The sequence below is a fragment of the Pelodiscus sinensis genome, chromosome 29 (genome assembly GCF_049634645.1).
Source record: "Pelodiscus sinensis isolate JC-2024 chromosome 29, ASM4963464v1, whole genome shotgun sequence".
In the NCBI taxonomy this organism is placed as follows: domain Eukaryota; kingdom Metazoa; phylum Chordata; order Testudines; family Trionychidae; genus Pelodiscus; species Pelodiscus sinensis.
The window spans coordinates 12,125,613-12,152,256 of NC_134739.1; the positions used below are offsets into that span (position 1 = coordinate 12,125,613).

Here is a 26,644-nt window from a genome sequence, read left to right on the forward strand (position 1 = left end):
TGGATGAGACCCCTCTCCTACCCCTCCCCACTTCCCCAGCTTGGCTGAGGCCCTGCCTCCTGCCCCTCCCCACTCCCTCAGTTTGGATGAGGCCCCTCCCCTGCCCCTCCCCACACCCCCAGCTTGGCTGAGGCCCCGCCTCCTGCCCCTCCCCACTCCCCCAGTTTGGATGAAGCCCCGCCTCCTGCCCCTCCCCACTCCCCCAGCTTGGATGAGGCCCCGCCTCCTGCCCCTCCCCACTCCCCCAGTTTGGATGAGGCCCCGCCCCCTGCCCCTCCCCACTCCCCCTGCTGGACCACCTCACGCCCCTCTCTCCTTGCAGGAAATGTTTGACATCATTCTGGATGAGAACCAATTGGAGGACGCCTGTGAGCACCTGGCCGAGTACCTGGAAGCCTATTGGAAGGCCACGCACCCGCCCAGCAGCAACCCGCCCAATCCCCTTCTGAACCGCACCATGGCGACCGCCGCCCTGGCCTCCAGCCCCGCCCCCGTCTCCAACCTCCAGGTACAGGTGCTCACCTCCCTCCAGCGCAACCTGGGCTTCTGGGGCGGGAAGGGCAGCCCGGAGCAGGGGCAGAGCCCCCGGCCCCGGGTGGAGGAGCACGCGCTGTAGCTGTAAGAGGAGGAAGGCGGCGCCTTCTCTGAACACGGAGGAAGAAATGATCCTGGGAATCTCCGGCTGATCCCCCCGCACCCCACTTCTGCTGCTGCCCCCCGCCACCCCCCCGGGTCGTGCGGGAGGGGCTCCGTCTGCCTGCCCAGCATCGTTCTGAGGCTCAGGAACAGGGGGCATCGCGCCCGGGGGAGACCACGAAGGGATGTGCCCCCTACCCCCGCCGGCGCCGCCCGAGCATCGCAGAGAGCCGGTTTTACGCTGCTAGCACCCTCCTGTGTCCCCGCCTCCCTGGACTTCTGCACAGAGGCTGCCCCCTCCGGGGAGCCCGGGCGCCCCCCTCAGGTTGCCCAGGGCGTGACCGCGCCTTCCCGTTTCAAATCTAGCCAGGATTCTTGGCGTGGCTGGGCGCTGCCTTCGGAGCAGGGCCTGCCCCGAGCACCATTCCCAGAGCGGGCGGAAAGGCTGTGGCGGGATTTCCAAACATGGGGCTCTGCAGGGCGGGCTGGGGGAGGGGTTGATCCCTCATCCACCTTCGGGGGCAGCACCAGCGCAGCCAGACCTGAGCTGCAAACCCCAGCCCGGCTGCCAGACGTCTCTGGCCGACGCCTTCCCCGCGTGTGTAGATGGGGGCCATTAACAAGGCAGCGTCAGGCAATTTCCTCACCTCGGCTAGGAAGCTGGGCTCCTAGCTCCTGCCCTGGCGCTGTACCCCCGCCCCATGGCAAGAAGGTACCGTAACGGCTGCACCGGTTTACCTCACCCCTGGCGGGCAGAGCTGACGGCTGGCCTGGCTGGTAGCAGAGATGCCCAGTTGGTGGGTACCACCAAGCCCCTGTGAAGCGACAACCAGCTGCACCCCCCAGGCATCGCAGCTCCTGCCCACCAGCTGCCAGGGCACTGAGCTCACATAACGGCACCTTGGCACATCTGGCCTGTGCCCGCCCCTCCGGGTCCGGCCTGCTCCCGCCCGTTGCCTCCGGGTGTGTCCGGTTCCCCCGTAAGTGCAAGTGGAGTTTCCCCGGCTGCCTGGGGCCCCGTGGGGAGCCTGCTGTGTGGTGCCCTGTGTGGGGAGGGGGGCGCTGCGGGAGGAGGTCCGGGCATGTTTGTGGCGCGGTGCGTGGCGTTTCTAACGCTCGCTCGTTGGGAAGCGGAAGAGACGCTGCTCGCGGCCTCCCCGTTCGGGCAGCCGGGAGCCAGGCAGGCGTCTCTCATTCTGGCTCCACTGGGGCCCCTCAATCCCACCCACGGCCCCCCGCTGTGCCAGTCCAGGGCGGCCTGTACCCGGCCCCACTAGCACCCCTTAACCCTGCCCCACAACCCTGCTCCTGCTTCTCCAGTCAGGGCTGTCTGTACTCGGCCCTGCCGGCACTTCTTCATCCTGCCCCACAGCCCCTTCCCTGCTGTGCCAGTCCAGGGCAGCCTGTACCCGGCCCCGCCAGCACCCCTTAACCCTGCCCCACAGCCCCTCCCCTGCTGTGCCAGTCCAGAGCGCCCCATACCCGGCCCCGCCAGCACCCCTTAACCCTGCCCCATAGCCCCTCCCCTGCTGTGCCAGTCCAGAGCGCCCCATACCTGGCCCTGCCAGCACCCCTTAACCCTGCCCCACAGCCCCTCCCCTGCTGTGCCAGTCCAGAGCGCCCCATACCCGGCCCCGCCAGCACCCCTTAACCCTGCCCCACAGCCCCTCCCCTGCTGTGCCAGTCCAGAGCGCCCCATACCCGGCCCCGCCAGCACCCCTTAACCCTGCCCCATAGCCCCTCCCCTGCTGTGCCAGTCCAGGGCGCCCCACACCTGGCCCCGCCAGCACCCCTTAACCCTGCCCCACGGCCCCTCCCCTGCTGTGCCAGTCCAGAGCGCCCCACACCTGGCCCCGCCAGCACCCCTTAACCCTGCCCCATGGCCCCTCCCCTGCTGTGCCAGTCCAGAGCGCCCCATACCCGGCCCCGCCAGCACCCCTTAACCCTGCCCCATGGCCCCTCCCCTGCTGTGCCAGTCCAGAGCGCCCCATACCCGGCCCCGCCAGCACCCCTTAACCCTGCCCCACAGCCCCTCCCCTGCTGTGCCAGTCCAGAGCGCCCCATACCCGGCCCCGCCAGCACCCCTTAACCCTGCCCCATAGCCCCTCCCCTGCTGTGCCAGTCCAGAGCGCCCCATACCCGGCCCCGCCAGCACCCCTTAACCCTGCCCCACAGCCCCTCCCCTGCTGTGCCAGTCCAGAGCGCCCCATACCCGGCCCCGCCAGCACCCCTTAACCCTGCCCCACAGCCCCTCCCCTGCTGTGCCAGTCCAGAGCGCCCCATATCTGGCCCTGCCAGCACCCCTTAACCCTGCCCCACAGCCCCTCCCCTGCTGTGCCAGTCCAGAGCGCCCCATACCTGGCCCCGCCAGCACCCCTTAACCCTGCCCCACAGCCCCTCCCCTGCTGTGCCAGTCCAGGGCGCCCCACACCTGGCCCCGCCAGCACCTCTTAACCCTGCCCCACAGCCCCTCCCCTGCTGTGCCAGTCCAGAGCGCCCCACACCTGGCCCCGCCAGCACCCCTTAACCCTGCCCCACAGCCCCTCCCCTGCTGTGCCAGTCCAGAGCGCCCCACACCTGGCCCCGCCAGCACCCCTTAACCCTGCCCCACGGCCCCTCCCCTGCTGTGCCAGTCCAGGACGACCCAGACCTGGCCCTGCCAGCACCCCTTAACCCTGCCCCACAGCCCCTCCCCTGCTGTGCCAGTCCAGAGCGCCCCACACCTGGCCCCGCCAGCACCCCTTAACCCTGCCCCACAGCCCCTCCCCTGCTGTGCCAGTCCAGGGCGCCCCATACCTGGCCCCGCCAACACCCCTTAACCCTGCCCCACAGCCCCTCCCCTGCTGTGCCAGTCCTGGCTGAGGATGTGAGCTAGTAGTTGACTAGTCGATTAGCAGATGTGCCTCAACTACTCACATCTCGCATTTCCCCTCCCCCTTGCTGCCTCTATTCAGAGACAACAAGGTGGGGGGGAGCAGGAGCAGCATCATGGGGTGGGGGGGCGGCAGGGGAACCTTCTGCGGCAGCGGCCCCTGTCCATGGGTGTCCCACTCCCCACTGGGACCCTCCATGGACAGAGGCTGCTGCCAGCCCGGCAGGGGGCCTGGCTCAGTCCGGACTCGAGCCAGGACGAACCCCGCTGCGGCTCTGCAGTTGAAATTGCCATCTGCCCCCCCCGGCTCCTGCTGCGCTTTAAATCGCAGGTTCGGTCCCGGCGCGAGCCGGCTGCTTTCCCCCGTCGACTCATCGCGTAGTCGGTAAAAATGCTGTCGACGGCTCGAGTAGCCTAATAACCACGTGTTAACATCCCTCGTCCAGGGCTCCACCGGTCCTGCCCCACAGCCCCTCCCCCGCTGTGCCTGCCCGGGGCTCCCCATACACTGTTCTGCCCCCGTCCATCCCACCCACAGCCCAGCCCTGAGCCACCCCCGACTCCGTCACCGGTGCGTTTGTTTCCAGGCGGACTCACCCTCCTAGCCCCGGGACTGGGACCCCAGAATTCCCGCTCCCTGGTTGCCCGAAGTGGGTGTGGGGGCCGCTGTGTGTGTGTGTGCGTGCGGTGTGCTAACCAGTACTAAGCTGCCCCCAGTGGCCCCATTAACTCGGCCTTGTCTTCTCCCGTTCGCATGGTTTGTCGCTGCGTCTAACCAGGGACCCTACCTAGTGCATGGGGAGCAGCTGCGTGAGGGGGAGCGCGCCAGCCTGCACGACTACCCCGGGGAGCCGGCCAGCCGCGGCCAGGGGCGGCCCGGCCAGCCGCACGGCCGCCTGGCCAGCCGCGGCCTGTCCCGGCAGGACACCTTCGACTCGGAGACCCAGGGCAGCCGCGACTCTGCCTACACGGAGCCGGGCGAGTCCTGCATGGACATGGAGACGGACCCCTACGAGGATCTGGAGGGTGAGCCCCGCGGCGTCTACCCCCGGGGCCTGGGCCGCTCCCACCAGCGCCAGGGCTCGTGGGACGAGGCGGAGCCCGACCAGCAGAACCACAACCGGCAGCTGCGGGGCCGGAGCAAGGGGCGCGACCGCTATTGCCCCAGCGAGGAGGAGGCCATGAGCCGGAACAAGAACGACCTGGAGGGCTGGGGGCGGGACGTGTACATCCGCTAGGGGGGGGCAGCTGGCTGCTAGGGGCCCCCGCCATGGGGCGTTATCTATAGGAGGTCAGTAGAGCTGGGGGGGGTCTCTCCCCTTTGAGGCTGGTTTGGTTGTGCCCCATAGCAGGGTTGGCTTGAGACTGTACCACTCCCCCCCCATATGGGGCTCCCCTGCCAGCAGCGCTGGGGGGGCCTCTCTGCCAGTGGTGTCCCCACCCTGCCTCCTCACCTCCCATAAGATAGTGAAGATGTACTCCCCCCCTCCCCCCCCGGGGCCTCAGGCCTGCCCTGCCCCCAAAGCTGACCAAAGTGGGGCCCAGCTTGCTCCCCTGCCCTCCCTGTGGGGCACCATGCCCGAAGGCGGGCACCTCCTCACGGGAGGAAAGCACGCTCCACCCTCGTACCCATCATTCCCCCGGCTCCTCCCCCGTCCCGTTCTCAGCCCCTCATGTGTATCCACGGTGCTCTCCAGGACCCAGAGGCCTGGGATGGCCGGCCCCTGCCCGGCGCCGAGGAATCTCCTCTGTGCTCCAGTGCCTACGACAGAACCCGGCCCCCGCCCGGCTCCTCTGTGCTCCAGTGCCTCGGCTGGCAGCTCCCCCGGGGCTGAGCGGGTGGGGGAGGGGAAAGTGCATGCGTGTGCCCCGTAGGGCCCGGGGGGTGCACGGACGGCGTGCTCCCTGCCTGCTGAGCGGCACGGCCTCCCCGCATGCGAGTGCAGTGCGCCGGGCAGAGAGCAGTTGCCCTCTTCGGGCATCCGGATACAAGCGGTGCCTGGGCTAAGGGGGGGGGGGGGTGTTGTGGTGCCCTCCCCCCCCATGTTTTCACACCCTGGGGCCCCACAGGCCCGTGATGCTGCCTCTCTGCCCTTTTACAAGGCAGCTCCTGGAAGCCCCAGGTGGGTGTTTTGCATTTGGGGGAGCTGAACGACGGAGGGGAGCCCAGTTCCTTTGCCGTGCAGCCCAGGAACACCCCCCCCTTCTGCCAGTGCGCCCACTTCTGGGGTGGGAACCAGGGTTCGGGGCCCTTTGTTTCTGGGGTATTTTTATCCCAGCTGGAGGCTTCTACGCAAAGGCCCAGACACGTCCCACCCTCCCCAGCTACCTGGGAGGAGGGTGGGGGGAAGGGATCTGTTTAGATCTGGCCCAGACCTCTGACCTGGGCAGAGCTGCTCTCACCCCCCCCCCCCACACACACCTGGTGCCAAAAGCTGGCCTGGCCCGGCGTGAAGTGGCCACGGGTGCCCAGCGCCTCTCCCCTGGCCCGGGGGCGCCATGCCTCGCAGCGGCTGTCTAATGTGCGTTCAGCCCTTGTCCGGCCATGGTGTGTGTGCGTGCGCCGCGAGAGCCCGTCCCCGTCCCCCCACGCACCAGCTGGGACACGGCAGGGCCCGGCTCCTTGCCGCGCCTCTTGGATGTGAGTTCCCTGGCGCCCTGCCCACATCACACACGTGCCTGGAGGGGCCTGCGTCAGCCGTGCCCACCAGCCCAGCCCCCCACGCCTCTCAAAGGGAATGTTAAACTTTGCTCTTAGATTGGGGGGGGCTGCCTCCCCCTACTGCCTGCTTGGGGTATCACTGGATCTTTCACCAGGGGAGCCCCAGCACTGCCTTAGACCAGACCCATGGGTCTCCCACTCCTACAGCTGGCATGAGCGGTAAAGCCTGCCCCGCAGAACCACAACCAACACCAGGGATGTGTTCTCTGTGGCCTCTTAAAGTTGATTGGCAGCTGCCTGTGATTCCCACGGTGCTGCCTAGTGGCTAGAACAGGGACCTGGGGTGCCTCAGGTCTGCACCCAGCTCTGCCATTTTGTCAGGCCACACTTCTTTTCTGTGCCTCAGTTTCCCCTTTCTGTAAAGGTGGGGGATAATAAGCGACCCTCCACCATGCGCTTTGAAATCCGCAAGCTCTAGCCACATCACTGTATCGTAGATACTACACGTCATGGCTCGCTCAGTGCTGCTGCTCATAGCTTCATGGTGGTAGCGGGCCTAGGATTGCAATCCAGTGCACAGGCCCCTACCAACTGAACTGCAGGAGAATCTCCTTTAGCAGTGTGGGGCCCATGACACACTCTTGAACCCAGCAGAGGGTGGCGGGGAGGAGGAGTCTGCAAAGTGGACCCAACCTGAACGTGAGCAAAGCCACTTGAAAGCAACGAACCGTCCTGTATTTATGTCATTTAACAAACTATTTTAAAAGTGTATTTTATTTATTTATTATTGTTCATGTGAGGCGGGAGGGGGGAGAGAACCGGTATCCCATTCGCTTGATTCTTTGTAATAAATATTTCATGGAGACCTCACAGGGCGCGGCTGTGATGGGGTGGGCGGGAAGAGTGCTAGCGCCGTGTGCTGATGCGTTTTCAATGCTCCCTTCCCTCCCTTATCAGTTGTCTACCTCTGCAGTCCAGTCGCAATTGTTTCATTAAAGTGACAGATGAGCCATGCCCTGTGTCTCCTGCCTCCCCTGCCCTAAGCTTTGAGTCTCCTGCTAGGAAGGCTTCAAAGTCCCAGCCCCATTAAAGTCAGTCTATGCGCATGCTCTGTGCCCCTCACTAGTCCTTCTTGGTCCGAGCGGGAGTCGAGACACTTAAAGAGACTGTTTCACAGTGGATGCCAAATGTGACTTTCCCTTTAACAACTTTCTGTTTAACAACAACCCCCCATCTTTCCCCTCCACTTCTTTCTGTTAAGGAAATGGGTTTGTCCGGCCAGGATGCTACAGTGAGTGTGTGTATGCAGGAAGGAGCAGAGTTAAGTTTGTTTTTGAGCGCCTGGGAACACTGTCCAGTGTGGGGTCTTCTTTCCGTTCAAATTGGGAGGCTCCCCCTTTCTTCTCCACTCTCATCGGAGGACGTGGGTTTGGCCCACGGAAGCTCAGGATTCTATTTTGGTGAGTCTCTGAGGTTTTAAAATTACAGACTTAACTGGGCAGCTCCTCTGAGACTCTCTGGGGCAGAGAGGGTTAACTCAGCCCTGTGCTGTGCCATTGCCACCTGCTGGCTGTCGTGGGTCACCACATTTCAAATCAGGCATCCTGCAGATTATGTTGCCCTGGGCACTTCTGGTTGCCACTGGCGTCTACACCCTTGGCTACTGAAATGCGCCTGCCTCTGGGGTGTGCTGTGCTGCTCATGGATGGGGACAGAGAACGCCAGGGGAGCTTGAAATCATTGCCTGTGGTCACGGTGCCAGGGCCACGCCCAGTGTTCCCTGTAAGCCGAGCGCTCGGGTGGCCAACCAGGAGACATTCAGCTGCCAACCAGCTGATTGGCAGAACACCCCGAGCTGACCACAGCCAGCAGTGTGCATTTCTGTGGGTGGTGCACACCTGCATGTGCCTGGGTGCACGTCACAAAATGTATTCCACTCACAGATGGAAAAACCTAGAGGGAACATGGGTCACGTCCCATCGGAAAGGTGGCGCAGTGCTGCCCAGAGGTGATGGGGGCTGTTTTTCAGGGTACAGCTCCTGCAGCCTTCCATTAAACTTGGCAGCTCTTTGCCAATTGAACAGGGTCTTGGACTGGGTGCAGGAGACCCGGGTGCTGTCCTCAGCTCTGCCATTGGCCTGTGGAGCAATCGGAGCAAGTCGCTTCGCTTCTCTGTGCTGGAGGAGAAGCCCAGGATCCGGGTGCTTATGGGGAGGGGCATCCACGGAGTCTCCTAGAGGGGAGAGCCCATCTTTCCTGTGTCGCTGCTCCGGGGGAGCAGAACGCTGGCGGCTGGGGAAGTGCCTTCAATTAGATGGAAAGAGATGAGAAATAATCTACCCCGACTCCCGGCGGGACAGAGGCCAGAGCGTTCCACCCACTGCTGCGTCCCAACCGCTAGTTTATAGTGTGGTCAGCCGCAGGGCCGCCTAACTCGCACCGTGCACGTGCTCCGGGGATCACCCGAGGAGGAACAGAGGGCCACGCCATCCCGTCTAGCCTCCAGCCTGGTGGCCGAGGAAGAGAGCCTGAACCAGATGTCTCCCGCAGCCTGAAGGCAACCTGGGCCCAGCCCCCACTGCTATGGCCGGAACAGCCCAGCCCTGGGCCCCCACCTACCATGGCCTGGCCTCGGAGCTCCCCTGCCATAGCAGGGTGGCCAGACACATGCCCTCCCCCCTCATGGTGGCCCATCCCAGAACCACTCCCTGCCCCCGCCCACAAGCTGCTCCAGGGATGGATTTGGCTCCCACATCAAGGCCAGCTATGGGACCTGCTGGGGGTAGGGAGGTGGGGTGGGTTCTGCAGAGGCTTAGGGGATAGGGGCCCCCCTGGGGAGCAGGCTGCCCCAGGGATGGGCCTGGCCCCCGCATTAGGAAGGCAGGATAAGGGAAAGGCTCAAAGCCCCATCCCCTAAGCCCAGAACCCAACCCGCCTCCCTACCTTCAGCGGGTCGCTTATCCGTGCCCCTCCCCCCCTGCTGTGCTTGGCCTTGGTGGCAGCCTGGACCCCACCACTAGCACAGCCCAAAAGGCCCAGACGGCCCTTTGCAAGCCCCCCCCTCGAGCCCCCTTCCTCAGCTTGGCCCCGAGCCCCCCTTCAGACCTGTGCTCCCCACCCTCTGCCCCAGCCCCACCCTGGAGCCTGTACCCCCAGCCTGTGTCCTTCCACCTCACCACTCTGTTCCAGCCCCCCCTCCAGCCCGCACCCCCAGACAGAGCCCGAACACTCCTGCACCCCAACCCTCTGCCCCAGCCCTGAGCCCCCTCCCAGTCAGAACCCCTTGGCCCCGCCCCCGCCACATGGATTTTGTTCCGCGTACCACAACCCCTCCAGCCTGGTGTCCATCACGTTCATTCCGCTCAGGGGCGGGCAAAATTAGAGGGGACCCTGCCGCTCGAGCAAGCCACCTCCTCTTGTCTGAAAGATTCCCCGGGAGAGACGATCGACCTGGCTGCTTCCCACCGTGTGTCCAGCTGGAATTTGGCTTGGGTGCTAGAGCTGTGCCTTCCTTCAGCAGCCAGACAATGGCTCTGGCACCTTGGCCTGCTAGATCAAAGGGTCCCTAGCATCAGAAATCGCCCTGGAGAGGTGCTTCTGGTAGGGTTGCAACCAAAGTACCGGACACACTTGACATGACATCACAATCGACATTCCATCTGATTTAGAAAATACCCGACTTTTCTAGTCTCTCGTTTCTATTGTCTCGATTTGTTTCCCGGACAGAAAGCTCCAATACTGGACTGTCCGGTTCAAATCCGGACACCCGGCATCCCTAGTTTCTGGCTGGTGGACAAGCCAGCTCGTAGGCATTAAAGAGAAGGCGCCAACGCTGCCACTTGCTTCAAAAGCCTCGCTGTGCAAGAGGCCCAGCTGTAGCTCCGCAGGGGTATTTAGGTGCCTAACTCCCATAGGCAACCTTGGGCCCGCGGCACGGAAATAGCTCCAAGCAGCTTCCATTAGAGGCACAAAGGGTGTTTCCACTGCAGTGCGGCCCACAACCGCGCAGAGGAAACCCTCAGCCATTGCGACACGGGGTAGGTGAAAGAGCCGTCAGATTGTTGTATTACAACACCGCGCAAACCGCGCAAACCCCTTCCTCCCGGGGGAACAGAGCAAAGCCAGGTTCTGCCCAGCCAGCACTTTCTACACGGTCACCAGCCCTTGGGGGGCGGGGGGAGGAGAGGCATTTTTCTCAGTGCAAGGCAGGCAGGTGAAATGAGTCATGGGAGTTGTAGTTTTAGTTGGATCTTTTTGCTTGTTCTAGAGCTCCGTAGCTGGGCATGGCTCATTAGAGCTATTTAATAAACTAGGCCCAAATCAATAAAAAGTGAAATCCTAAATATCTTTGTGGATCTGGCCCATAGATACGATACTGATTGTAATGTTAAGAATACCTACGTTTTAAGGTATTGAATCCTGATAGGGAAAACCCTATAGAATATCGTAGAATGCTAAGGATGGTCTAGAGATCTTTTTAAAACCGTCCTAGAGAATTTAACAATTCTCTCCCTGTCGTGAAATTCAAGAGGATGGTTCCAAAGACCATTATCTAGTCTATTATGTGAGTCTGGAGAGCGTTTTTTTGGACCCCAATAGGGCTGCCAGATAGTTTCACAAAAAATACCGAACATGGCAGGAAAAAAACTGGTTGAGCAAAAAAAAAGAAAGAAAAATGACCAAAGTTGTTGGGCCAATACCAGACACTTGGCAACCCTAGGGTGACCCTAACTACATTTCTGTAGCAGCCTCGGAGAGTTATTCCATGAGGAACTTTTGGACAAAAATCTAGACAGGTTCTGATGTCTTCCTGGCAGCTTTACAGCCACAAAGAGCCGCATGGATTATCCTTCACAGCAGAGGAAAAAGATGACAAGTAAAATTCTGGCCCTGTTTATATGGTAGTAAACGGCAAAACTCCCCATGACTTCTATGTGGGTGGGGCATAATCTGTCTCCTTATCTTCAGGTTAAAATGAAATACAGAAAGGAAGATCTGGTTTCAAGGATACGGATAATTGGGCTACATCTCTGTGTTCGCTTTTTCTTTTTTTAATACAAAGACAGGTGTTTTCATGACCTTAAATAAAGTGAAACCAGGACTTTTGGGGAAGAGAATTTAATCATTCCCCTGGAATCTCAAAAACAGAAAATTAGAAACTTCTCTCTTTTTCTCTCTCTCTTGCTGATCATTTTCCTTTTACAAATTGATTAGAATTGTTGCATCATTTTATTTTTCTCAGGCAGCTGTGCGTGTGGAGGGAGTGGGAAGAAGATGATGACTGGAAACTGACTAAGCTTTTAGTCAGTGGTTTCTCTCTTACCAAGAGTGTGTTACTGGAGTAATCAATCTGATCTAGTTAACCAGGAGATCCCCTGACACACAAGTAGACTTTGGCTCTCTTTTGTCATGAGCAGTGTGATGGTGTGTTAATTGTTCCCAGCGTATTTAACGTTTGGCTCTGATTCAGCATGTTCTTTGCAGGATATTAAGGGTCTTTGGTGAAATTTCTGAAATGAGGGGAGGGAAAGGGTGGAGAGATTGAGAACTCAGTCCACAAAGTCATTTTTAAAGAAGGTTTAGGAAGGACTTCAGTAGGGATGAGGGAACTAGTTCAAATAGGATCACAACCCTGCCCTCCCCCCACACCACCTCCCTTTATTATACAAAGCTGGTTGAAACATGGAATCAGGGCCGGACCGAGGCATGAGCGAGCCGGGTAGCTGCCCAGGGCGCCAACTGATGGGGAGTGCCTGATGGCAGCTGTAAGGGGCGCGTGGTGTTCCTTACAGCTGCCATCAGGTACCGCGCGCCTGGCTCCCGCAGAGCCAGCCCGCCCGCATCCCCGCGGCACCAGCCAGCAACGCCCTTCCCCCCAAGGCCGCGGGGCCCCACATGGCCCGGAGCACGCACCAGCAGCGACAGCCGGGTCCAACTGGGTTGCGCTTGTGCCATACGCCCTAGGGGTGGGCCCCAGGCTGCGCGCCAGCGGCCATAGCCAGGCCACGCATACGCCGTGTGCCCCAGGGGCAGGCCTGTGCACCCTAGGGGGATGGACCTGCTCCCCCGGGCGAGCCCACGCATGCACCGTGCACCCGTGCCCGGGGCACCAGAATACCTCAGGCCGGCCCTGCATGGAATAAGTGCCAACGTTATTTATGTGGCACGGGCTTTGACATGGATCCACTTCTGTGATATTTTAAATTGAAGTTTTATGTTGAAACTGCAACTGGAATCATTTTTAATCAATGTGACTTTTTAAAAATGTATTTACCAAAGACTGGTCAGTAGTGGTCACAAAAGTTGCTGTGACAACCGTGTTGATAGAACCGGCCATTCAAATACCACAATCAATGGAAACTTTTGATAACAGCTAATTTTTTGTTGGCAAAACATTTCTTTGTTAAGGGCCCTTTTTTAATTAAGAACCATTTTGGGGGGGGAGGGGACATTTTAGCAGCTCTTCGGCTAAACTTCTCCCCCCCCAAATGAAGCAAAGCTCTTTCTGAGTATTAAATGTGGTTAAAGGGGCACAGTAACAGTGGGAGAGCAATAACAGAGTGTAGAAGAGGCCAGTTTATCATTCTATTCCTCATTTTTCTGACTCACTCCATGACCTTAAACAAGTACCCCAGTTTTCCCATCTCTAAAATGGGTATCCACCTATTTTCAATGCTTTCCATGCCACATATCAAAATAATTCTATCCTAATTTATTTAATCATTTTAGTATTTAATCATATTAATAAAATACATTCTTAGCTTCATAATTTTGAACACTCTGGCATATTAAAAACAAAGCCGGTTGAAATCTAACTTACCCTCCATACCGTAAGCTGCTTTTATTATTTATTGTGCTTACGCCGATGGTATTTAATTCCTGGTTAGTTTTGCTTTTGGTTGTAGTCAGAGTCACTTTCCGGTTCGTTATTCATTGGCAGTAACCGCTGGGTTAAAAACATCAGAGAAATATTTAAATCCAAACCAGACGCTCTTTGCTTTGGAGTTTAACAACAATAGAAATACTTCTGTTCTGCACAGAACTGCTTTTTTAAAACCTTGGACTTTCTAAACCTAAGTGTAGGGTGGTGCTGGTGAAACACCATCCACGGAGAGATAGAAAACACTATAGAAAACACTTGCAGCAGGTGCTTAATCTCTCTTTGGGTCAGATCCAGCTTTCCCTGTAAGCTGAGCACTTGGGTGGCCACCCAGGAGAAATTCTGACGCCACCAAGCTGATTAGCAAAGCGCCCACAGCCGGCACCATGTGTTTCTACTGGTGGTGCACAGTTACACATGCCTTGGTGCACATAACAAAATTTATTCTGCACACAGATGGATAAAATTAGAGGGAACAATGGTTTGATCCCTGTTTGTAACATGGGGATGATCATTTGTTTCTGTCTCCTTAGTCTGGAGCTCTTTGGGGCAGGGACTGTCTCTGTTCAGCGCCCAGAGCAATGGGGGAACTAATCTCTGTTTGGACAGTTAATAAACACGCCCGCTCTGTCTAATCTCCTTGGCTACGCCCATGAATGGTGAAGAACCAAGCTGTGGATGCTAGAAGTGCCAGCCCTTCATTCCAAAGGAGGACGTGGGCCCATTCTGGCCCAGACGTTTAGATTTAAAGTTCTCTGCCAGGCCTGCTGCTCTGCCAGTGCAAAAAAAGGGGAGGGGTGAACGTTTTACAGCTCTGTCAGTCAGCTCAGAGCCTGGAGTTTGGGAAAGAGCATTGCAGGGAAGTTTGGCTCCGTTTCCAGACCTTCTCATGCTATTACATATTTGCTCAGGGAGCAGCTCTGGGTAAATCCCCTCTTGGTGTTTTGTTTGCCGCCAAGGTTTTGGTTTCAGGAGCTTATTTTGGGTGCATCAGCTCCAGTAAAGTAAGAACTAGCCTGGACCTTCAGCTCCAAATCAGCCCCCTGCTCCTGGCCAGGCACTGAAAGGAATTTCACTTTAGTTTCACGCTGCTTCTGAGGTTCCAGGTCGTGGGATGAAAATCCTGAAACAAAACCAGCAAAACTTTGCCCACCCGTCCCAAAGCAGCACCCAGCAGCATCTTCCTGGGAGAGGCTGGGCCCAAGAGCTCTGCAGTCCAGATCTCTGGCGGTCCGAAGTCTGGACCAGCTGGATCCGAGAAATCTGAGAGGTGGGGTGTCTTTCTTGGGGCAGCACCTTCCCCTCTCATTGTGGCTTGAATCATGTTGCCCTGCATGAGGGTAGGTTTTTGCAGCAGGTTTTATTCTTTCTTTCGTGGCAGTGCCCATGAGCCTCAGTCATAGACCTCGTGGTGCAAGGTGCTGTACATAGCACCGGAAACCTGTCCCCACGCCAAAGATCTAGGTATCAGACAAGCAACAGGGGGAGCATATCGACTGGAGGGGGGGGGGGGGACACAAGGAAATAATGCTAGTCAGTTTGGAAACGTGAGACTCCTGTGTCACCAGAGATTGGCGGCAAACTCCAAACGAGATGCCCCTCCAGGCACAGGGGTAGTCAAAATCCAGGGTGGAAGCTTGAATTTTGGGTTGGGATCCAATCTAGAGGTCTCCCCTTTGCAGCAGGGGCTGGTCGTGCACAGGCTGGGGGTGGGAAGGAGAGGGAGTGGGGCTGCTGGGGGGCTCCCCTTTGCGGCAGGGGCCGGCTGTGCACGGGCCCCCCAGGCTAGGGCTGGGAAGGGGAGGGGCTAGCGGGGATTTCCTCTCTGTAGCCGTACGCAGCGCCCCACTCCGGCCACAGGACGCGCGTGAGGGCGTCCCCGTGGGAAACCCCCACAGGAGGCGGGGCCTGGGGGCGGGGCCAAGCCCGCTCGCTGACGTCACGAGGCTATAAAGCGGGGGGGGCGGGCGCCCGGCCCCGGCTCAGTCCCTCGCTGCGGGCGGCGGGTTCGCGGCGCCATGGGGCAGCTGTTCGCCAAGCTGATGAGCATCTTCGGCAGCCAGGGTAAGGGCCGCCCGTGGGGATCCTAGGCCCCGCTCGGTCGTGGCGGGTTTCTGGAGGGTGGGGAGGGCTGGGGGTGCGTGGGGAGGAAGGGAGTTGGGGGGCTGCTGGCGTGGTTGGGGGTGTAAGTCGCGGGCTGTTGGGGGAAGGGCTGGGGGGCTGGAGCGGGTGGGAGCGCAGTGGGGGGCCGGGGGGGGCAGAGCTGAACAGCAGAGGGAAGCAGAAAGTTTCTTGCCATAATGAGCCCAGAGGAAACAAAGGAGGGGGAGGGGGGAGCCTGTTTTATTGGGGGGGGGGAGCTCGGACCCTCAGCCGGTGGCTCCCCCCCCGGGAAAGCGCCCCCCCCCCCGAGCTCTGATTTCCACCCCGGGGCAGAACGGAGGCGCTGGGGCCGAAAGCTGCCCCCTGGGCGGTGGTAAACCCGGGTATCTTCATCTCGGGGCTTGCCTCTGAAATCCGCAGCGGAGAGCCCTTCGGGGGGGCCAGGCCTTGGGTTTGGGGCTTGGCCCGGAACAGCCCGTAAAGGCTCCTCTGCCCTCCCTGCAGGGGTTTAACCCCCCCCCCCCCCCCCGCTTTGTGCTGCTCCGGCCCCTCTCCCTTTCCTGCCCTGCCCCTTTCCAGCCGCCCAGGCCCGCTCCAGACTCCGGCCTGGGAGCCCAGACAATGCAGCAGTGCAGCCCATTGTGTGGGCGTCTGGGCTGGAGAGAAAACAGCCTCTTGCTGTTGGGAGCCGGGAGCCGACTGCTCCCTCACTTGCCTTCCTCTCCCTGGCTCCCCCCCCCTTGGGTGCACTTGCCTGCGTCTTTCCTGATGGAAGCGCTTCCAGTGCCGAGCCACTGGGCTTTGCGGAGGCTGTTGCTCTTCGGGGGGGGGGGGCATTAACCTCGCAGCGGGGCAGAACCCCAAAGCCCCATCGCTCTGCCCCCCGGGGTGAGGCCTGCGCAGCTTAGCTTAGTGGGGCTCCCCCCCAACGCCGGCCTGGGGTTCCTGAGCACGTTTTGGGGGAGCAGGGTTGAGAGCCTGCTGCTCTGGATCCTTGGCCTCTCCTGCATCCAGGGGATGGGACCCTCCTCAGTTACAGCTGTTCCCAAACTCCTCACTGGGACCCCCCCCCCCCGGGGCTATTTTGTGCCCAAGGATGCGGATCCTGAACCTCACTCAGCCCCCTCCTCTCCCCACCAGCTCCACAGCTGCCACTCTCAATTCGCAGGCTTGGTTGTGTACTTCCATGGGAGGATTTTTTTGGGGGGAGGGTCCATTGGCTGGGGGTCGATTCTCGAGAGCCCCGAGATCCAGAGGCAGGAGGAGGGGGCAACGGGTTGTGTGGCAGGGACGTTCCGATTGCACCAAAGCTCGGAATTGCCTTAGCTCCCTTGCAACAGGTCTGGTCTGTGCCCATCAAGTCCGGCTCTGTGGCCTCTTGGCTGGGTTTCTCTTCTGCCCACTCTGAAGATCAAAATCACGAGCGTGTTTGGAAGTGTCTGTCTCCGGTGTGGCTGCCTGTGGTGCTTCCTTGGCTCCCGTCACCACAGTAGCTGAGCAGTTTGTAATATTTATCCCCCCCAGTCTGCTGGAGGGAGGGATGTGCTTTTCACTTGGGGGGACCTGTACCCCTAGCGGTATGCAGCGGTCTTCCAAGGGTACCCCAGCTCTTCTGGTTTAGAGCAGACCTACACAAAATGTGCCAGCGAAGTCTGTACAAACTCAAATTTCAGACCTACCATGGTTCATTTGTATTAGTCTACAGGCTATAATGCTGAACTAGAAGGACAGTTTTTATCATCCTGTTGGCTTATTTTATAATTAGATGGGAAACAGGAGAAATGCAGCCACTTTGCAATACCAGCAAGCTGGGACACTTGATTATTTTTGTCTAGTCGTTTTTAAGTGGGGTGAAATGTGGGCATGTGCAACACAGATCAGACCCCAGCAAGGGGAACCGGTGTTTGGAAAGGCCAAGAGCCATTGCTTAAGGAGACCAGGGGCATGGAGACTAGGGGCCTTCATGCAGAGGTTGGGGGAGGGTTTAACAGAGCATGGAATTGAACCTAGCTCCCCAAGTCCTAGGCTGGGCTCTAACCGCTAGGCTCACCATCCTCCACCCCCACCAAACTACTTACTTGTTAACATTTGTCTTGCAACAGTAGCTAGGTGCCCCCCTTGGCTAGGTGCTGCACTGACACAGTGCGAGAGAGTCCTTGCCCTAAAGAGCTTACCGTGTCAACAGACAAGACCGCGTGGGAGGGAAACTGAGGCACAGAGCTGCTCCATGACTGGCTCATGGTTACATCCAGGTCTCTGTCCGCTAGAGCCAACTGATCCTTGGAAACAACTAATCCCCCTCTAGCCTGACGGCTCTTTCTCGGCTTCTCCTTGGGGTGATCCCAACGCAGCAAGACCTTGGAATCTTGTGTCCCTCGGCTTATGGCTTTTAAGGCCCCTCGTGTTTAAAAAGCTTCTGCTTTGCACCCCCCTCTCCGCTTGTCCCCGCTCAGAGCCAGCCTGCTTGTGGAAAGCCGTCCGGTTTTTCCCAGTGCTGGACTGGGGTGGGAGGGGAGATGGGGTGAGGTGAGGGAGCTGCCCATGGAGCTGGGTTACACCAGGTTCTTCTGCCTGCCTGCGCTGTCCTGACCCTGCGTCTGTCTGTCCTGCAGAACACAAGGTGATCATTGTGGGCCTGGACAATGCAGGGAAGACGACCATCCTCTACCAGTTGTGAGTATCCCCGGCCTGCCGTCTCCCATTCCGAGCCAAACCGCCAGCCAGATGGCTGAGGGGGAGCTGAGATAGCCCTGCCCAAACCCCTACGGGGGGGGCGGGGGGAGCTTCCCCCAGCAGGCAGCAAATGGTCGCAGCACAACAAAGAGGCCTGCAGCGCATCCTCGCATTCCAGAAGGCAGCGGGGGAGAATGAAATTGGCAAGGGGAGGGGGAACAGCGACAGGTGGCAGGTGAAATCGGGGCCCCGTTGGGCTGGGCGCTGGACAAACCCATAGTAGGGGATGGAGTCAAGTCCCATAGAACTCAGAATTACGAATGCTAGTGACGAGCTGGCCGGTCGCCCACACACCAGAAATGCGCAGTCTGGCTAAAAGAAAGCCAGTGCACTCCGGTACTGCGTGAAACATGCATTGCTTAAAAAAAAAAGGAAAGAAAAGGAGCGAGGGGGAGTAAAAAAAAAAAAAGTTGCCAAGGGAAAGAACTTTTCTGTGCTTTTGTAACAGCCACGGGCGGATTTGAACCCAGGATCTCTGGAGCTTAGCATAGGAACTTCTACTAATTGAGCAAGAAGCCAGCTGGCTGTTAGTCTTGCTTGTAGAGCGCCCTTATCTCTCTCTGTACCTGGTCTAAATATCACGACATGGGACAGTGGACCACACTAGGTGTGTGGGTTACACTTGATTCATTTCAATGAAGGGGGGCTAGAAACAGCATGTTTTTCTAGTAAAGTTTCAAAGCTGGGTCAAGTCGTCATTTGGACGCCAGCTTTTGAAAGAACCGTCACGCGTGGCTCCGAATGGTGCTCGTTTCAGGGTTCCACACAGCCTCCCCTTCCCAGGGATCGTACCGCTGAGGCTCTCCTGGGGGCAAGGCAAAGGATGGCTGGGGGGGAAACTGAGGCAGGGAGCAGCTCAGTGACTTGGGAGTCGGTGCCTGAGCAGGGAACTAAACCCAGGTCTTCAGGACGCCACAGCTGTGCTTTACCTACCAGGTGGTGCTGCCTTCTTCCTCCTGGCCTCTTGCTGAGCATCTGGGGGGGCCTCCAGGGTGAGGGGTGTCCCAGTGTTGGGTTGGGCTCTGACGCTGGCCCGTGCTTCCCCCCAGCCTGATGAACGAGGTGGTGCACACGTCGCCCACCATCGGCAGCAACGTGGAGGAGATCATCCTGCGGAAGACCCACTTCCTGATGTGGGATATCGGGGGGCAGGAGACGCTGCGGTCCACGTGGAACACCTACTACTCCAACACAGAGGTAAGGGACCGGTGGGAGGAGCAGCGTGTCCCCGGGCGGGCTGGGCTTGCCCTGTGATGCTCCCCCAGGGCGACATGCTTGGCCGCTGGCAGATGTGCTTTCGTTACGGGGAGGAGCTGATTGGCCACGTGGGCTGCCAGCTGTGTGCGCCTCTACAGATGCCCCTCACCCTCCGCCCACCCGCCCTCCTGTCCCGCTGCTGGGCCCCACCCACCCACCTCTGACGATGCCCCTTATCCTCCCCTGCAGCTCCTATTCTACCTCCTGCAGGTCAGCCAACGCAGGGCACCCCCACCCACACCCCCCTTCCTGTGCTATTCTGGGGGACCCACCGGGGCGCCTCGATCCTTGCGGCTCTAGTCCTCGATCCCAAGTACTGTACGGATGTCCTAGTGGAGTCGATTAACCGATAAGCAAAAGCTTATCGGTTAATGCTGTGGACTACATGCGTTCTCTCTCCCCTTGCCCCCCAAGTAAATTGTTTAGCAGGCTGGCCAGCAGTCCTGGCTCGTGGGGGGTCCGGGACCTACCCCCGCTGCAGCTCTGCATTTAAAGAGTAGTAGGAGGGAGGCAGGCAGGCAGGCAGCCTGGCTCAGTTCTGGCTCACTCCAGGTCCGGGAGCTGAGCCCCTCCTCTGGACAGCAGCACGGGGCAGCCAGTCTGCATGGGGAGCTGGTTTTTAAACTCTTCTGCCTAGTACCCCGAGCTGCTGCCTCTGATACAGAGGCGGCAGTGCAGAGTGGAAGGGGGCTCCTTGGGAGTGGGGCTGGAGTGCACTGGCTGCCGGCCCCGGCCCTGGGGACTGTAGAATAGTCAAGTAACTGATAAGAATTCATGAGGTTAATCGATATTTAACATCCCTACTCCAAATGCAGTTCTACTGGTGCACCAAGGAAGTATTTCTTCACTCTGTCAACCTGTGGAACTCTCTGCCACAGGATGGAGTAAAGACCAAAGCTATAAATGGGTCAAAAAAGAGCTAGATAAATTCGTGGAGGAGAGGTCCATCACTGGGGATTAGCCAGGATGGGTAGGAATAGTGTCCCTAGCCTCTGTCAGAAGCTGGGAATGGGTGACGGGAGGGGTCGCTGGATGATCCCCTGTTCTGTTCCCTCCCTCTGGGGCACCTGGCATTGGCCACTGTCGGCAGGCAGGACACTGGGCTAGATGGACCTTTGGTCTGACCCAGTGTGGCCGTTTTATGTGGTGGTGGGCCCCCGGCAGCAGCAGTCTCTGTTCCCCACGGTGGCATGCAGGTAGCTGCGGGATGAGTGGCCTTGCTCAGACTTCTCTGCAGGGGATCCTCTGGGGTACCTGAATCCTCTGGGGTTTGAGTTCCTAATTCCCTCTGGCTCCTCCGGCACCCACACCTTCCATGGGTGCTTCCTTGGGAGCAGAGGTGGCAGGATCCAACCCTTCCTCAGTAGCTCAGCTGTGGGATGTTGCACTGTTCCTTTAAGGAGACTGGTGCTTTGGAGACAGCGGAGATGGTTTGCTAGGGTGGGGCAGGAAGCAAGTAGAAGTTTGGGGGGCTGGATCCAGGGGAGGAGCCGCTTCTCTACGTGGTTCTCCCCCCCCTTTTGTCCCAGCTGGTGTGAATGGAATTAAAATACTTTCCTGCAGCGCCCTGGGAAAGATCCCCCGCTGGTTTGGCACGGAGGCAGGGATCCGCGTTCAGACGCGTCCTTCCTGCCTGGCCAGCATTCCTGGCATAACTCGAGCTGGGATTTCTCTCCCACTGCCCTGCGGGTTCTCCTTCACGGCTCAGAACAGGCCTGGCCTGAGTAGGAGGCCTGCAAGGTTGCCGTTAACTTTCCGCAGGCCCAGAGCAAACGCTGGCTTATTTGTATTCCAGCAGGGGCCAGAGAGAGTGCTATGCTAGGTGCTGTACATGTACATGGTGAGACAGCCTTTGCCCCGCTGAGCTGTACAATATGGACAGGTCAGTCTGGGGAGAATTCTGCACAGATGGGGAAAATTAAGACCTGGAGGGACTGTGACTTGACCAAGGTCACTCAGAGCATCGGTGGCAGAAGCGATCGGTATCGTGCCGTGCTGAGGGGCCGGAGCTGGCTCCTGCCCCACCAGCAGCTCTCAGAGGTTTGTGCTGCTCCAGCATGTTTGATCGACCGCTTTCCATCCCTTCAGTTTGTCATCCTGGTGATTGACAGCACGGACCGCGAGCGGCTGACGGTGACGAAGGAGGAGCTGTACAAGATGCTGGCGCATGAGGTGAGCGAGCACCGGCATCGCCCTTTGCGGCCACTGCCCGATGGCCATGCCCAAGCTGCTTCAGCCCGGTCACTGTGAGGCGGATCCCTGAGCGATGTTGCTGATGTCTGTGCTCAGTTGTTAAAGGGCTGGATAGGTAGCGGCAGGATATCCAGCTATTTCAGACCCAGAGCCCCGGCCGTCCCTTGCACCCTGGAGGAGCCGTGTCCTGCATAACACCCCATGCTCTGCAGAAACCCCTGGGTTCGTGCTGCAGTTAGCCGCTCTGCATCTCCATATTGCCCGCGGAGGGACTGCTGGGCCGTAACACGGCCCCTCGCCTTCCTTCGGTTGACAAGGCGGCTGCTTGGCATCATGCAAAACAAACCGGTCGTGCCTCATTCCAGTCCCGACTAGGGCCCGCTGTTCGGAATGGGGCGTAAGGAGCGTTCTGGCTTCTCACCGCCGCACCGAGAGGCCCCCACTGAGAACAGGGTCCCATCGAGACAGGTCCCCATGCTGGATTCACAATCTAAACAGCCAAAGGGGAAACAGAGAAAGTGGCTCGCCCATGTCACATAGCAGAACTGGGAACAGAACCTAGATCACCTGGTTCCCAGCCCAGTGCGCAACCCACTGGGTCCCTGGCCATGCTGCGGGTGTGCATGCTGCTTCCTGTCCCTTAGCAGCACCATGGGGGTGGGAGGATGTTCATGGGGGGTGGGGAGCAGAATGGAGGGGGTGAAGGTTAATGGCAGCATCTCTCCCCCCAGGACCTGCAGAATGCGGCGGTCTTGATATTTGCCAACAAGCAGGATGTGAAGAACTCCATGACTACCTCAGAGATCTCCAAGTTCCTAACCCTCAGCTCCATCAAGGACCATCCGTGGCACATCCAGGGCTGCTGTGCCCTCACGGGAGAGGGGTGAGTGCACCACCGCGTAAACTGGGCTGTCCCTTTTGCTGCTCGCGTGTCCTGCGGAACTCTCCCCCACAAGATAGGCGGGCTGCAGCGCTCCGCTTCATTCAGCAGAGGGGTGGGGTCTGGCTGGCTGAATGCTTTTGGAGGAAGGATACTTTTTGTGGAAAGTGCCGGCTTTATGCCTGATGGCCAAAACATTTCGACTTGGAAATGCTGCCCCGGTGTCTCATGGGAGTTGTTGTTCAGTTGCCCCCTGACCTGTGTCTCCTCTATGGGGAAGGTTCCCAGCCAGACTACATCTTCCATGATGCACCATGGCCACGGTCTCTTCATGATGCGAAAGGGGGGAACCTGTGTTGCATCATGGGAGGGGTAGTCTGACCTGCAACCTGGCCTAAAGCAATGAATGGGTGCATGAGGCTTCTGAACTACAATTCCCAAGAGGCACCTGGACAGCATTTCCAAGCGGAAGTATTTTGCTATTGGCATTGCTGCTGAAAATGAACATTTTCCGGGGGGAAAAACCCCCTGCACCAGTTCTAGGCGGAGCCACGCAGATAATCAACATGTCGGCTGCCATGTTATGCGGGATTGACCTATCTAAGGGCTAGAAACACCCCTCTCCCCATGCCAGGCCGCGGGCTACTGGCCAGGCTAGAAGGAAAATTACCTGCTAAGTGTTTCCCTAATTGTTCACTAGGGGATTTCTTGTAGCTCCAAGTTCTGACTGCAGTGAGGAGATGGGAGGCTGAACTAGGTGGATGCTGGTTTGCCCCAGCACGGCAGTTCCTGGGGGCTCCCTTCTAACCTTGCTTGGCATGGGTGTTCGGGGCTCCTGGCAGCTGATTAACAGGCATTAGGGATGTAAAATCCTGGCTAACTGATTAACGTGGGGGGAGGGGGAAGAAATCTGCTCTAGCCCAGCTAGAATGGCCCCTTGCCTGCCTGCCACTGGGCTGGAGTAGCTCCCACTGGTTCACCTTAACTGGCCCGCCTCACCTGTTAAGGTTAAGCCTTCCCATCCTGAGTTGGGATCGGGTCAGGTTCGACTCTGACTCGACTCTTGGGAGCCGGTCGGGGTGCTTGGGTCTGGTTCCGTTCTGGGTCGGGCTTCGCAGCGAGGTCCAAGCGGAAACTCAGCATCCTGGCCTCCCAGCCCTGGCTCTGCGGCGCCCGAGCACGGAGTTTCGGGAAGAAGCCAATAGGAAGTCAGGGGATTCCTGCGACTGACGGGCGCGGATCCAGGCAGGTTCCCTCCGTGCCTGGCCCAGACAGATGCACATTCCAAGCTGGCCTGCAACAACTTGCCTCTAAATGTTCCAGGCACCTTTAAGGTGCTGGGTGCAGTGGTTAGAGCAGGGGGCTGAGCTGGGACTCCAGGGATCTGTTGTTGCGAGGGGAGTAGGGTCTAGTGGTTAGCGTAGAGGAGCGGAAGTCAGGACTCCTGGGTTCCCTTTCCCTATCTGGGAGAGAAAGGGCTGTTGACCTTGGCGCGGAGGGAATCCTGGGCACGCGCTCCATTCTGTGAGGCCCTTTGCGCCTGACTCAGTTTCCCCATCGGTGCAGCGAGAACCTCTCTTCGGAGCCCGTCACTTCCTTTTTTTTTTTTTCCCCAAACACCTCGATGAAAAGGCCCAAAGCGTCTTCTCAGGTGACTCATGCTGCCAGCACCTGCTGGCTGGCTTCATGTGACCCGCCTGGGAAGAGATGCCAGATGGTTGAGCTCACGGGGGGGAGGGATGCCTGCCTGACCCACGCACCAGGTTGGCGGGTTGCTACCTGGCGGCCAGACGCCGGTGATGACTCACTGCTCAGATGAAACTTGATCCACCTAGTCTCTGGCCCCTGGTCTCGGCCTGGGAAGGGGCCCTGCCTTTCTCCTGCTCCCCAAGGCCTTTCGGCAGCGGGAGGCTGACTCAGCGGTGACTCTGGCATAATCCGGGACTTCCCAGCGCCTGGGAACCGGGGCTCCCCCAAGGGGAGCTGTCTCATTGGCACAGCCTGGCACGGTTTGGTTTGTGGAGGGCTTTGCCAATGCAAAGGACAGTCTTTGGGGGACTGCTGTGTGTTGTGCCGCGCCGGGGGGTTAGAACTATTGACGGGCAGTGCGATCTAGTGGTTAGAGCAAGGGGGACTGAGTTGGGGTCTGTGGGTTCTAGTGGCAGGGCTGGGAAAGCAGAGCAGTGCAGCAGTTAGAGCTGGGAGGGGGGTTTTGCTTCTGGCTTTGAGAGGGGAGTAGTATCCATTGGTTAGAGCAGGCTAAAGGGGGGGGGGGTCGTCAGGATTCTTGGCTTCTCTTCCTGCCTCTGGATGGGAGAGGTTAGAGCAGGGGTCCTGGGAAACAGGCTTCCTGGGTTCTCTTCCCAGCTTTGCCCCCGATTTGCTGAGCAGCGCAGGCCAATCCCATCCTTGCCTCAGTTTCTCCATTGCGTGGCGTGGAGCTGTGCTCTTTTGGAAACCCTCTGGCAGGTGTATCCGTGCAGTGTGGGGTTATTAATGTGCGTTCTCGCCTCGTCTCTGCAGCCTGCCAGCTGGCTTGGAGTGGATGAAGTCTCGCGTGGCGGCCAACTGACACATCTGGCCAGCGGTATGACGGCACCGTGCAGCGCTCGCAAGCATCGTACTTATTTCTTTAGACGCGCGCGTCTCAGCCTGGACTTCCCTGCTGAAGCTGGGATTGTCTCCGGACCGTGTATTTTCGAGCCCGGATCAGCGTGGGAGCGGATCCCTTCTGGATAGCAAGTCTGGAGGGAATCTGGGCGGATCGCCTCTGCCCGGGGGTCTCCGTTCTAGATCACGTCTCTGCCGGGAATCGGTTCTGCGCCGTCTTTCTTCCTGATCACGTCTGCAGAGGGGGACTGGAGCGGGGGAATCGCTCTGCTCCTGGCTCACACGTAAGCAAAGGCCGGAAGACTGGAGCCGGGCCTGAGGACTTTACGCACAAGCCGCCCCAGCGTCGCTTCCCGCCGATTTGCCAATAAGCTACGCCAGGAGGAGTCTCGCTCAGCACTCGAGGCCTTCGGTCTCCCGATGGGGGCTGGAGATAAACGTGGCGAGAGGACCGGGGTGACCTGCACCCCTTGGCGCTGCCTGGGCCCGTCTCCAAATTCAAGTGGTGCTTGGGGCGGGGAGCCAAAAGCTTCAGGGCACCGATGGTCCCCTGAGTTCGCTCTCCGTGCGTCCCCGGGTCACCGTGCAGCGTGTCTGACGGCGCCCGCTGGCTGGCTCCTCCCGTTTGGTGCTTCCCTTTGGTCTGTCTGACCGGGACCTTGGACATCTTGTATTTTAGGATTTTAACACAAACAGGAAAGGGCCGTCTCCCCTGCTCGGGTTTGGAGCATTTCTCTCCTCTGCCATGGCCCTGGTGCAATATCACAGTTCTGGGTTCAGGCCCCTCCTCCAGCACCGGGATTCGGAGGGGTGGGGGGAATGCGCAAGGATGGGGAAAAGCTGCCCCGGTCACACCCAGGGGAGCAAACTCCCCCCTTCACCAGGTTTCCGTCTGGTTTCTTCCACCAGGGCCTGGTGGGACCTGGCATCAGGATCAAATCTAGACTCTGGATCCGGACTCGGGTGTTTGGTTCCATTTCTGCTGACACTCTGGAGCTGATGGTCGGGGAGATGTCTTGTCCCCCCTCCTCCCCGGATTCTGCTCTTGCACACTTATGGGGAATGACTTAACTCTTCCGTGCCTCAGTTTCCCCCATTGGCAAGTGCCTGCCTTTGTCATGTGGCCTGGAATCCCTGGATATGAAGGATGCCGGATAAGCACAAAGGATGGGGGGGAGTCGGGGGCTCTGCTATTCTCCAGTGCAGTGCTCTATCCTGGGGTGACACTCAAACTGACCCCCACACCCCCAGGAAAGGTGCCCGAGGAATCCGATGGACTCTGGATCAGCCCCTTAACAAGTTGTCGTCCGTCCGTTAAGTGCTTTAAACTCATTAAGCTTGTCCCATGGATTTGCATTTGCACAGACCCCCTGCTGGGCCCAGAGGAGCAGGACTGCGTGTCTTAGCTTCCTGCCTTGAGCTCAGATGGGGGTATTTTTTTACGATTTCCGGGATGATCCATTTGACTCTCCGGTTCTGTATTTTTAATAAAACTTGTGTCTTGTATTTTATACCTGATTAAAGGCTCCACTATTTAATTTTTTGCACAGTTGGGATCTTGTCTTTTATTGGTCGCTTTGCCAGCCTAAGTGGATACGGTACGGGGCTGGGATCCAGGAGATCTGGGTTTAATTCCTGGCTCTGCCACCAGCTGCTTAGGGGAATCTTGGGCAAATCAGTTAGGCTCAGGTCCTCCAAGGCATTGGGGCGTCCAACTCCCTTGGATTTCATTTGGAGCTAGGGCCTGCAATGTCTTTCAGGACCTGAACCTCAGTTTTCCCATCTGTGAAATGGGCATAAGCAACTTTCCGTCCTTCC

General features: G+C 58.8%; 2 protein-coding genes across 8 annotated transcripts in view; both read left to right on the plus strand.

Moving 5' to 3' along the window:
* The window catches only part of CACNB1 (calcium voltage-gated channel auxiliary subunit beta 1), a 36,695-nt gene extending 29,285 nt beyond the window's left edge, over positions 1–7,410 (plus strand). The window contains exons 12-13 of one of the 7 annotated variants that reach the window (XM_075911758.1): positions 323–508; positions 4,288–7,410. In XM_075911758.1, the coding sequence (XP_075767873.1) occupies positions 323–508; positions 4,288–4,746 (645 nt within the window). In that variant the 3' untranslated portion in view covers positions 4,747–7,410. Of the gene's footprint in view, positions 1–322 lie in introns of all 7 variants that reach the window. The other 6 variants (XM_075911760.1, XM_075911757.1, XM_075911761.1 and 3 more) reach the window with 6 other exon arrangements.
* Positions 7,411–14,997: 7,587 nt separating this feature from the next.
* ARL5C (ARF like GTPase 5C) lies at positions 14,998–26,373 on the plus strand. The gene is made up of 6 exons (XM_075911288.1): positions 14,998–15,114; positions 17,766–17,826; positions 18,936–19,083; positions 21,232–21,315; positions 22,068–22,219; positions 24,740–26,373. Exons 1-6 carry the CDS (start codon positions 15,069–15,071, stop codon positions 24,786–24,788), a joined length of 540 nt encoding a protein of 179 aa, XP_075767403.1. The 5' UTR covers positions 14,998–15,068; the 3' UTR covers positions 24,789–26,373.
* Positions 26,374–26,644: the final 271 nt, after the last annotated feature.